Source organism: Serinus canaria, chromosome 24 (genome assembly GCF_022539315.1).
Source record: "Serinus canaria isolate serCan28SL12 chromosome 24, serCan2020, whole genome shotgun sequence".
Taxonomy (NCBI): Eukaryota; Metazoa; Chordata; class Aves; order Passeriformes; family Fringillidae; genus Serinus; species Serinus canaria.
The window spans coordinates 6,886,698-6,899,251 of NC_066337.1; the positions used below are offsets into that span (position 1 = coordinate 6,886,698).

Sequence of the window (12,554 nt, forward strand, 5' to 3'; positions counted from 1 at the left end):
GGTGACCCCGGCCGCTCCATTTCCCGTGTGTTACGGTACAGCTGAGCACTCGGGGGAACGGCAGGGCGCAGTTCCGGGGCTCTACTTGTGAATTTGCTCCGTTTAAATCCGTTGCGTGGGTGAGAAATCCGCAGAAAAGTGGATTGGTTGCCGGGCTGCGGTTACCGAGCCCCGATCGCCGCCGCCGGGGGGCTCGTGGGCTCCGGCCTCTCCGCTCCCCCGGAACCGCCAAGGCTCAACACCGCCTCCAGCGGCGCGGGGCCCGCTCCGGCGGGGAGCGGCACGGGGCTGGGCCGGGGGACACGATCCCGCCGGAGGATGCACCGGGGCAGAGGGGGCACAGACACTGGGGGACCTGCAGGCTGCTGAACGCGGGGATGCTGGGGGCACACTGCCGGGACGGAGAGCGCTGGCGAGGGTGCGCCGCGGGAGGAAGGATGCTTTGTGGGGTGGGAGGGGGACACACAACCCTGGAAAGCGGGAGGGCTGGGAAGGGGGTGAAAGCCGCGGGTCGGGCGCGGCGGTGCGGGGCCCGGGGGCGGTGCGGGGGCCCGGGGGCGGGGCGGGGGCCCGGGGGTGGTGCGGACCCGGGGTTGGTGCGGACCCGGGGGCGGTGCGGGGGCCGGGCCGGGCGGCGGTGCGGGGGCACGGCCCCGGCATAGCGCTCCCCACCCGCCCGGGGGTCGGGCCGGCCGCGCTCGGTGCCGCCCGCGCCCCCCGTTCCGCGCGGGGCGGCGCGCGGGGCGTGCCGCCGTGTCCCCGCCCCGTGACGCGCCATCTCCCGCGGGCGGCGCGCGGCGGCGGCAGAGCGAGGCAGGTGCCGGCGATGGCGGGTCGCGCCCAGCCCAGCGGCCCCGCGGGCAGCGGCGGCGGTGCCCCGGGGCTCCTCCCGCTCCTCCTGCTGCTCCTCTGCGCCGCCGCCATCATCCCCCGAGGTAGGAAGGACGCGGCCCCGCGCACGGGGCTCCGCGCGGACGGGCGGTTCCGGGCGGGCGGCGCGCGGAGGGGGGTTCGCGCTCGGGGATCGCGGCGGCGCTCGGGTACCCCCGGTTGCGGCGGGTGCGGGGCGAGCCCGCCCGCCCTCCTTCGCCCCGGGCCGTGCCCGGAGCGCTCGGTGGTCCCGGGGAAGCGCCCCCGGCGGCGGGAGCGGCGGGCGGGCTCACCCGCGCGTGGCGGCGCGGGCGGCCGCTGCCGGTTTCCATGGAAGCGGCTTCTCTGCTGCCCGGGGGGTCATCAGCGGCCCCGCAATTAAAAACTAATTGCATTGCTCGCCCCCTCTATCTTCCCCCTCTCCGCCCCCCCGGTGTTTGCGGCGGCGCGGGGATGCTGCACCCCTGCGGGAGCGGGGAACCTGTTGGAATCTGAGTGGAACTTGCGCGACGTTTCGCTCTCCCTCTTCCTCTCTCTCTCTCTCTCTTCCTCGCTTCCCACCCCTCTCTCTCCTTCCTCTCCTCTCTCACCCAGTGCCCCCTGCCGCAGCCGCGCCCCCCGCCCAGCTGGGCGCGCTCGGGGCGATCGCCCGGCTCGGGCGCTGCGGCTGGAACGGGCGCTAGTTAAATGTGGCTAACGAGGCCCCCCGAGCGGGGCCGGTTGGGTTCTCTCCGCGGCACCCTCGGGCCGCGGTGTCCCCCGTGCGTTGGGCTATCCCCCCACCCCGCCTGCCTTCGCTCCCCGCCGAGCCGGGAGCCGCAGCAGCGACCTGCGCTCGTGTCCGGTGGCTTCGGTTCGAGCATCCCCCGTTAACGCCGCTCACGTTTCCAGTATGTCCGTGGGGCGGCACGGTGCCACACGGCCGTAGGAGCGGTGCTGTGTCCGGGATGTTTGGGAAGAACAAGAGGCCATTGAACGATCTGTTGAATCCCGCTCGTAGGAAAGGGGGGACGAAGGGGCCGCCAGCCCGGCGAACAAAGAGCTTTATTCACAGCCTGTGTACATGTCCATGCCTTCCCCGCTCTTCCCGGGCGGCCTTTTTGGTGGGGTGGTGGTGGGGGGAGAGCGCCGGGGTCGTTTTCAGCCCGTTCTCCCTGCGAACGGGGCCGGGGCTGGTGCCCGCCCGCCGTCTCCGACGAGGGCTGCGCCTGCCGCCTGCGCTCGCTCGCGCTGGGCAGCCCCGAAGGGCGACCCTGCCCCGATGCCGGCGCTCCGCGGCCCCGAGCCCGTTCCGGGGAGCCGGAGCGAAGGAAAGGAGCCCCCGCGGCGGCTCTTAGCGCTGCGAGCCGGGGAAACGCTCCGCTCCGGCTCCCCCGCGCCCGGGCTTCCTGCGGTCGCTGTGTTGGAGCTTCTCAGATGTCTCGTCACAAGGTGCTGTTTGTGTGTTCGGTGCTTTTCGCTGCCTGGTGAGTCTCCCGCCGGTGTGACCTGGGGACTCTGGCACTGAGAAACTCCCAGGTTGGGAATACGAGCCCGGCTCCTGGATGGCCGCGTTCATCCTTTGTTTTGCTGTCTTGCTCACCTCAAATTCTCTAAGAGCAGTTTTTAACTGGAGGCCACAGTGATCCCCCGGCAGGCTCAGCCTGTTCGCTGCTGCCCAGCCAGAGGGTGGAACTGTGATTTGGGGTCGCAGAGCTGCTGAAGGGAAACAAAAGCAGGGCTGGATGCTGGCTCGCAGTGGCTGTGCTTGACCCGAGCACCGGGGTGAGAAGCACTGTGCAGCGTGAGCTGAGGTTGTGGTAAGACAGATATTTTGTGGTTGCGGTGCTGCGTTGTGAATCGCAGGATAAAATCCCAGACTGTCTGCATTTAGGAAAAATTTCCTTATGGTTTAGGACCTTTTTTTCCTTTTTTCCCCCCATTCTCCCCCTTTTCCAAGCTAACAGTGTTAGTTTCAGTGTTCTTCGAAGAGAGAATTAGTGAGAGGCAGCAGCATCTGCGCTGAGCGCAGAGTGCTGTCGCTGTGTCTCCCGCACGGCTGCCACCCGAGGCACAGCAGTGCCAGCGCTGTGTCACCGCCGTGGTGGCACCCCGTGATGCAGAGTGAAGCTCAGGGTTCTGCTGCCTCCCTTCACCGAGGCGACTGGAACGGCAACAGGCAGCAGCGAGGCTGGGTTTGGGATGAGCCTGTGCGATCGCGTGGATCCCTGTGTCTGTGGTTCCTCTCTAGCCTCTCTCCATGCTCTGCGATTCGTGCAGCTCCTGATGCCCCTGTGCAGCAGGGCGAGGGCTGAGGAGCGCTCCCGGCTCACTCTGCTTGGGCAGCGCTGGGCTGGATCTCGGAGTCTGTCAGCGCTGGCACTCGGCACTTCAGGGAGAGCAACTTTCCCGCAGGAGCCTCAGGAGGTGTTTGGAGACGGCGTTGGTGTGGAGCCGTGACCTGGCCATGGCACGGAGCTGCGAGGGGCTGGCCAGGGCTGGCTGTGGCTGCAGCCTCCGTGTCTGCCGACACCAGACCGGCCCGGGAGAAGCCCCCCATGAAGGCAGCGAGCGCTCCCAGCGCGGCTGCGCTAAGCCAGGCTCCTTTGTAAACACAGAGTGAGTTTCCAAGGAGCCTTTGTATGCAAGCGAGGCGAGTCTGCTCGTCCCTGGCCTTCAGCAACGCGCGCTGCGTTCTGCATGCGACGCAAACACCGGCGGGGAAGGGGCTGGGGAATAAAGCGATCCATCTGGGTTGCAGCTTGGGCTCATTTGTCTTGCGTGTAGGCAGTTGAGCCCAGGTTTATAAGCACGACAATCTGGTTTGAAACCACTGCCAAGGAGGCTCCTGAGGATGGGAAGGCGAGGAGATCGCTCTGCTCCGTGCGTGCTCCGCTCTGAGGAGGGGGCGGCTGTCAGTGCTGTCTGCAGGATGGACATCCCCAGGTGGACTCTGTTGGATGGACGCTGCCGGTGTCCCTGGGCACGGGTGGCCGCCGTTGGTGGCTGCGGTGACAGGAGGCCAGAGAAGAGCCGCGCTCCCCGGGGACCCCCGGCCGTACCAGCGGCCGTTGTGCTGATGCTGCGCTGCCGTCGCCTTTGTTTGCCTTGCGCTGTCTTTCCTGGTGTGTAAATAAAGAAGGCTTTGTAATCAAACAGTGCTGGCTTCGTCAGCCGGGCGCTTGGCGAGCCTTGCCCCGGCCCTGCCAGGACCGGTGGGGCCGTGCCTGTGCCATCGGTGAGCTCTCTGCCCTATTGCTGGCTGGAAAATGGGTCAGCTCCTTAACCCTGCATCTGCTGAGGCCACCCGGAGTAAAACCTGTGTTCCAGCCTGGATACACCCTCTGTTTGAACGGACCATCCAAGCACTCCTCAGAACACATTTGCTCATAAAAAGCAAAGCCACCTTCCTGCATGTAGGCAGAGTTTTCTGGATGTTTCTCTTGAATGGCTGTTTTTCTAGGGATTATTGTCAGACTTTGTATAGGGGTTTTGACAACCTGTTCCTCTTCTGGGTTTTGGTGGCACTTGGTGGTACTTCTGTCAGGAAAGCAGGGGCTCCCTCCTGTATCCAAACATTTCGGTTCCTGTCTGCGGCTCCAGATCTGAGCAGGCTCCAGGAGAGGAGCATGAGGCTGCAGCCTTCCCTGGAGCTGAGCCAGGAAGTGAATACTTAACACAGTGCATTGAGAGCACAAGCAAAGCTGGACACACAGCCAGTGTCTACTGTGAAATTGGATGCTACATGTTAAAAAAATAAGTTCTGCTTGTTCCTCCGGGGGACATTGTGAGGTGCAAACCCACCGGCGCTAAATAAAGGGATGCTGTGGAAACCTGCCATGAAGGAGAGACCCTAGGTGGAATGTTGTAATTAGGAGTGGTATGTACTTGTTTAAGTTCCATAAATCAGTCTCTTTCCCGGGCTGTAATTGCACGCTGCAGAGCAGCTGCTGCTGCGGTTCCTGGGGAGCTCCACCACAAATGCTTTGAAGGTCGCCCAGCGTGGGCTCAGGCGCTTCGGGGCAGCGTGCTGGGGAAAAGGGTGGGTTTGGCTGTGTGGCAGGCGGGGTGGAAGGGAAGTGCCACGAGGCTTCACTCCCTCCCAGCCCTGTTGACTGGGACGCAGGGAGCTGTCGGCCGGCGCGGTGCCTGCCCTGCCCCGCCGAGATGAGCCGCGTTTGTGGTTCAGCCACGAGCTGCATTTAGTTATTGCAGTTTTTAATTTGCGAGGGCAGGGTGAGCCCCAGCTGCGATACTGTGGCTGCAGGCGACTCCTCTGATGGCCCTGCCCATGTGTGACCACCACCCGCCTGCTGTCAGCCTCTTTTGCCTTGGAAACAGTTTTTCTTCTTCCCGCGGTCCTCGTTACCTGTTGAACCTCTCAGTTTTCCTGCTGTGTTGCGCATCAGGCTCTCACATCTTTGCAGGGTGTTGAGCTGGGTGTTGGGGAGCCCTGCAAACCACTGTATGCTGCTGGATGAGGCTCTGAAAACCTGAGTTTCGTGTCAGTCTCCTTCACCCATCCCAGATTCCAGCAAGGAATACAGATCCCCAAGGAGATTTGCTTCTCGGGCTTTCTCAGAGCCATTGCTGAGCCCACACCACACGCTCACCTGCAGTATGTGCCTGGTGGCTGCCTGCATTTAAAACACTTGGCTGGGTTGTACCAGGGACGTTTGCTGCCCTCCACTCCTGGTTATTTTAGACCAACAATGTCCCTCTGTAGGGCTGGGCTGGCTATTTTTACCCTGTGGTGTGGTTTTAATTTACTGTGTTCTTCTGTGGTTTAAAAACTTGAGCATTACAAAGACTCTGCCCTTACCAAATTCTCAAGGTGAATCAGTAGAATATTTGATACCCCATTAAGTTCCAGTCTGAAGGATCAAAGAGATACTTAGGCACATCCCTTTGCTCAGAGATAGAAAACTTTTGTGGGCTGTAGCTTAACTGGAAAATGTGTTTAGATTTGCTTTTTTAGTTTTTTTTTTTTTTTTTTTTTTGTCCCTGGAAGTGCTGGCAGCTCCTTGGTGTTGTCGGTTTGCTGACAGTCTCATAGGCAGGTACTGCCTGCTGGCAGGGCTGTGGTGGGTTTGCTTTGGTCCTGCCCAAATGACACAGCCCAGATCCCCCCTCCCCTCTTAGTGGCAGTACCTCTCAGGTGCCAGCATTGGAGGGGGAATAGTCTCTTTACAGTAAACGACTGCCAAAAGATTTTAAAGCCCAGGTGTGCATTTGGCAGTGGGAGAAAGTTGTGTTGGAAACTCTCCTCCTCTGCCAATCCCAGCTGTGAAGTTTGCCCTCAGCAGTTACACTCCTGGCTCGAGCCTTCCCTAGGAAATGTCCCATTTTCTGGAGCCCTTGGCTGAGCCGTGGCAGCCGTGGGGGATGGAGATGTCTACCTGCAGATCAGGGAGATGCCAATGAGCCGTCAGAGCCAAGGCTGCCTACAGGGTCACATTGCCTCTTCAAGTTGTGCTCAGACTGGAGGAGTTGGGTGCATAAACCCTGGGGTTCAGGTTACGTCTGGAATAAACTGCTCTGATCTCGTGGTGTCCTCTTTTAGCAGTTAGTGAGCCTGTATCTGATTTATGATCTCCTCCAAGGTCTGCTTCCAGAATGGAAATGTCCTTGCATTCCCCTCGCTGTCAGCAGGGCTCTCTCTGGCTGTGGGGCCTTCCCTTCACCAGGATGCACGTGGGTGCTAGTCCCAAAGATGGTGACTCTTGGATCTGAGAGACCTCAACATTTGGTACAGAAATAGAGCAGTAATGCTTTTGTAGAGATGAATTTCTCATGGAGAGCATGAGACCATACTGGGGCAAGCTCCAGCAAGGCTGGTCTGGGGGTGCTGGTATTGTGGGTGGGGTTCCACTGGGGTCCTGTCACACTGGCCTGTGTGACACCTCATCTGCGAGGTGGGTGCACCCCAGACCCCCGCTCCTGTCCAGCTCTTGCAGTGTATATCCCCTCTCCAGAGTGTGACAGGAAGACAGAAATATGAAGCAGCAAAGTGACATTCCCTCCCTCCCCTTCTCCCCCCGCGCAGCAATAGAAATACGAGTCTGAGTCTGCAGCGTCAAAAGAGAGATCAGAGTAATCGGATCAAGCATGAGGAACTGCTTGTTGCTGCTTCCCTGTTTTTAAATGAGGCTGCCTGGCAGCTTCCCTGGCAGAGCACTTTCAACATTACTCGTGTTCAGCTTTGGAGCTGGGGTTGCAGCAAAGTCGGGCTCCGTGAGAATTGGGCTGGAAAGGGAACTTTCTGCGTAGCCTCTGGGCTAACACACAGAAATAAAGGCTCCCTGTGCCCCCACGGCCCTGGTTTTGTAGCCGAGCAGAGGCACATCTGTCCCCAGTTCTGCAGAGAGAGCGCTCTCACTTCCTGCATTTATCACAGTGATGCTGCTCTGGGATGTGCTCCGTGATGCCAGTACATCCCTGACCTTGGAAAAGCACAGTGGCTGTCTCCAGAGCCGTTTCTGCCTCGCTGCCCTGGTGTGGCACAGGATAACTCTGGGCAGTAGCTGCCCTCTGTCTATAGAGAGGTGTTGCAATGGTCCAGCTGGGTCAAACCAGGGGAGAGACCTGCTGGCTCAGCTGCAAAGGCTTCTCTTCATGCAGTGCCTTTGTGCTGGCTGGGTGCAAGTGGACATCCATCCATCCATCCATCCATCCATCCATCCATCCATCCATCCATCCATCCATCCATCCATCCATCCATCCATCCATGCCAGTTCTTGATGCTGGCACTGCTCCAGAGCACCTGAATGGTCACCTGCCCTGCTGCAGTGCCTGTGGTCACAGAAACCCTGCATTGCTCCATGGGGTCTGCTGGTGAGGTTGTTCTGCTGATCCTGACTGGTTTCACAGTAATGAGAACCTGAAATATCCACGTGTAGAGAGCTGTTGGTGTAGCTGGGTTAGTTTTGCATTCTCATTCTGAGCTATTTTGCTTGGAAACACGGTTGGACCTCTTTGTCTGTGCTCCCATTGCCTCTTCGATGTCTTCATTCCCCTTGGCTAATGCAGACATGGTGGTAGAAGCCTGGTGGAAGCAGGGAAGCTCCCAAGGGTTATTGCTGCTGCTTTTCCCGCTCTGTATGGAATCAGGTGCTGTTTTCAGCTGTTGGAGGACAGGCCTTGCCGTGCACTCCCAGGCTGTTTTGGGCAGAAAGCACTCTGTGCTGGTTTGTGCCAGATCTCTGCCTGCCCTGCTGGGACGGGCTGTGGCTGACGGGGTATTGTGAGATCCCAGCGATGCCATCTCTGTTATGGTTCCTGTGACAGCCTGGCTGGGCTCCCTGGTGCTGGGGAAGCTGCTGACAACAATCAAAGCCCTCAACGCTTGTCATCATCAGCCCTCAGCTTTGTCAGGCGGAGCTGCTGGGGGACGCTTGGTTTGTCAGGACTCCTCAGAGCCAGCCAGCTTTTCCAGGGTGGGCTCAGCAGGAGGGAACGAAGCCAAACCCCTGCTTGCCTTGGGAAGAGTTGTCTTGGTGTTGGCTTGACAGCAGCTCTGGTTCTGCAGGCAGATCCATTCCTTTGCCACCCTCATTTGTGGCTGTGCTGCGCAGTCTGGAGGAGCAGCGAGTGGTTCCCCAGGTTTGCAGGAGGATTCCTGTCCTGGAGCGTGAGAGGCAGAGCAGATCCCTGTCTGGACCAGAGCAGTCAGGCTCTGGGACACCTCTGTCCCATGCAGCTGCTTGTGGTGACTCGTGCTGGGATGGAGCAGAAGCTGTGTAACCTGCTCCTGCTTCTTGTCCGTAGTCACTGTTCAGGGTGGTTGCAGGGAAGGTTTCTGTGGGTGCATAAAATGTGAGTGTGATTTCTGCTCTTGTACTTTCCTGCTCTTCATTTACCGTGATTTTACAGACTGCCTGCAATGAAGACTGGCATCATTCAGAGTCTGTGTCTGCGGGGTCACGGCGCTCAGTGGCTTTTCCTGCCCTGTCACAGTTCAAGAGCTGAGTTTTCCTCAGCTCCTGGTCTGTGGGTGGCTCCAGAGGAGATGTTACTCATCCTGAGTAGGCAGAACCACCGAAAGCGAATCCCACGCTGAGGTTGCTGAGCTCTGTCCACACAAACAGCTTTTCCTTCGATTTAAAGGTCTTACAGCCTTAATCGTTCTCTAGAATCTTTAACAGAAGGTACAGGTTTAATCAACTCCCCGAATCCATAACTGCCAGGTATTGCTTCCTCAGCACGAGGAGCAGAGCCGTGCCTCTCCCTGGGAAGGGTGGAGATTAAAGTGGGATAGACGGGAGATTAACAGTGTTCCCTTCAGACTCCGCCAGGGAGAGGGGGAGATGCTCCGAGAGGAGGAATAAAGGAAATTCTTGGAGGCAAATCACTTACTGCTCTGCAGGAATCCGTGGAGCCTTGTAAACAGAGGCTTTACAGCAAACCCAGTGCTCTGGCTCTTAAATCACTCTGGGAGAATTTTGGATGCACTGTTAAAGGATGACTTGCTCCTCCAGGGTCTCATTAGCAAATTGGATCCAAAATTTTCATGTTAACACAACATGATGTGTGTGGAATGCAGCTCAGGAAGGTCGGTCCAGCTGTTGGGTTTAGGATACTCTGTTTTCTGTTGAGGTTGGGTGGGTCTATTGATCTGGTTCCTGTTTTGGAAGGGGGAGGTTTAGCAAGAGTCCCATTAAATGGGATTTCTGTGTTTGTTTCCTACAGAATGACTCTTTTTCAGTTCCTACAAGAATAAATATCTTGTGGATAACCTGTTGTGTTCACAAGCCACTGCTTCTTCCTCTCCTTCCCCTCATGTACTGCACCCCTCTGATCCTCGCTTCTTTGGACAAGGCAGGATAAGGAAATGAAAACAGCTCTCCATGGGTGATGGGGCCTGTGGGGGTGTAAAATCCTGCCTGAACGTAGGGAGTGGCTGAAATGATCCTGCAGGAAACAAATGAGGATTAATAAGCTATTTTCAGCCTGGTCATTTGCTTCTTCCCAGTGGAGTGACCAATCCAGTGGGTGTCCTGAGGGAGGAGGGGATTTTGTGCTGGAACAATTAATGTGGATGTTGGTGGGTGTGCATGGACAAGGAGGATATTGGAGGAAAGTGGTGGAATTCTCCTCCTCCTGGATTTCACTGCCCAAAGAGCAAATCTTGCTGAAAACTGTCTCTGAATCCTCTGGGAAACCTTTGGAAATGCAGCTCCTCGTTGCTTTATGTAAAATGTCTTTGTAGCAGTTGAGGATGCTGGCGTCCATTAAAGACACAATCCAAAGCCATGTGAGAGCTTTAATAACTTGGTATTTTTGTTGTGCCAAAAAATCCAATTACATACGGAATCACTTTTCCTTTGTAAAGGTCTGGGAAAGTGTTTGCCTGAACTGCTGTGGAAGCGGCATTTCAGTGAACCAGCTGAAAAGTCACTTTTGTCAGTTTAATGGGTGTAATAAAATGGTCCATCTTGGGGGTGGTGAGGGAGGGGGACAGAAAAGCCTCTCTGAAATTGGGATCTTTTAATTTTAAATTGGTTCCTAGGGTTTACAAGGATTTCAAAGGCAGATGGAGAGGGAAGAGCTCTGGGTAGCTGTTGAAGGAGCTCGTCCCTGGTTTTCTGAGAAATACACAGATCCCATAGATGGAGTGTTTACGAAATGGACATGAAATACACACGTATATACAGAAAATGCACAAAGCCAAGCACAGGGAGGTGTTGTGGATGGCTGGGGCCTCGTGGCTGTGGCAGGCAGGGTGGCCCTGGGGGCTCTGCTGTCATGTCCTCAGTGATCCTGGAGTGCCAGCGCTGCTTGTTTCCCACCCAACGTGGTTCTGTTTGTCTGGTCTCCTCCTGGAGTGGCTTTTCTCAGCCTTGGTTTGTCCAGATTATCAGCATGCAGAGGAGAGCTGCCTGGTATTTACATGATTTAGTTGTAAATATGGTTAAGTGTTGATAGATATTGTTGTCATAAGTGCTTACAGCTCCTGGACTGATTACTGAATTTCTTATGTGGAAATCTGTACAAGCTCGGCGTGCGAGCAGCTTCCCAAGGGAAGTGCGAGGAAGGAGCCTGTGGTTTCCGTGTGGAAATCAAAGCCCAGATGTGGCTGGAGTGGGTGAATTTATGGGGGAAGCACTGTCGGGTTTGGCTGGCAACAACGGGGGCTCCGAGGCTGTGATGAAGGGAAAATAAAAGGCTCTTGTTCCCTGTTTTTGGGGAACAGATGCTGTTCTGTGGAGCAGCTATTCGGGGCTGATATGCATAGTGAACATCTGTAGGGTTACACACCAGGGCTCCGGGTGAGGGATGTTCATCCCTGCCACTGGGCTGATGGAACAAATGTGTTATTTGCTGGTAGTTTTATTTTTGATTGACTAATAGGCTCTGCTTGAACCGCCCTTGTTTAACAGTCTTATTTCCAGAATGTTTTTCATCCATACTCAGAACCCTGAATTAGCAGACGAGTGTTTCTGGGAAGTGTCTCTCTGAAGGCAGAAAGTCTGGATTTGGCAGAATCCTCTCCAGGGGGTGAGGATTGTGGAGGGCTCTGCGATCTTGATCACGGTCCTGAAAACCTGTGGATCTTTAGTGTTTGCCCACAGAAGGGGAGATTTGTGGGGGCGATTTGGAGTTCTGAGCTTGGAGCGGTTATTAGGATAAAACATGGGAGGAGAGGCCAGCTGTGTTGTGCGCGGAGGGGATTTGTGGATGTGATGTTCAGCTCAGCGCTGAATTTAGGGCAGAGATAAAAGCCTCTCCCCACCCCGAAGTGCTTCTCTGTGCAGTGCCAACACTTAAATCCTCGCTGGGCTCGGGCTGTGCGGAGAGAGCGCGGGAGCTGCATCCCAAATCCTCCGCACGGAGCGAGAGGCAGCACGTCCTGCCCGCCCTCCCTGCGTGTGCTCCTCGCTTTAGAGCTGCTTTCTCGGCAGCACAGGCGAGTTGGAAGCAGCCTGCGTTCCCTCCCAGGCAAAAGCTGTCCCTTGCAGGGAGCTGGAGCCGCTCTGCCTGCCAGCCCCTCCGTTCAGGACTGCTTTGCCTTAAGGGGGAAAATCCCCCAAACCCCTTCACTTGTGGGATCAGGAGGGAAGGAGAAGAGGAGCCCCAAGTACTTAGTATGGGCAGTGTGAGCTTTGCGGAGTCACACATCCAGATGGATTACATGAGGAACTTGACATCTTGTTTAAAAACAAATCATTCATTATGTAGCAGTGAATAATCAAGCATTACAGTTTCATCTCTGGAGGTTCCTTTTTTGGTTGGAATTTTGATAGTTCAGTAATTAAAAGCTGTAAGCTATTACGCTGTCTACATGTTGATCAATTGGTAATTAAAAAGTTGATGATAGATATGGTATTTCATGGGACTGGTTGGTTACGGTCAGATTTCCTTCGTGTGTTTTGAAAATTGTCGTTTAACTTAACACTTAAACGTTTTTCAATATTCATGGGCTGTTTTACTTGATTTTTATAAATGCCTTTTAATGATCACAATTTGCATATGGTAATTTAGAATCAGAGAATCGTTTAGGTTAGAAAAGCCCTGTAAGATCATCGAGTCCAGCCATTAACCCTGCACTGCCGAGGCCACCACTAAATCCTGTCCCCAAGTGCCACATCCACACGGCTTTAAAATCCCTCCAGGGGTGGTGGCCCCTCTAGGCAGCCTGTGCCAGGACTGGACAACCCTTGAAGGGAAGGAATTTTGCCAGTATCCAACCTAAACCTCCCCTGGTG

General features: G+C 56.4%; 1 protein-coding gene across 6 annotated transcripts in view; it reads left to right on the forward strand.

Annotated features, from left to right (window-relative positions):
• Positions 1-826: 826 nt before the first annotated feature.
• CADM1 (cell adhesion molecule 1) overlaps positions 827-12,554 on the forward strand; it is a 130,165-nt gene continuing 118,437 nt past the window's right edge. For all 6 annotated transcript variants that reach the window (XM_030230981.2, XM_030230983.2, XM_030230982.2 and 3 more), the window contains exon 1: positions 827-935. In XM_030230981.2, the coding sequence (XP_030086841.1) occupies positions 827-935 (109 nt within the window). The remainder of the gene's footprint in view (positions 936-12,554) is intronic.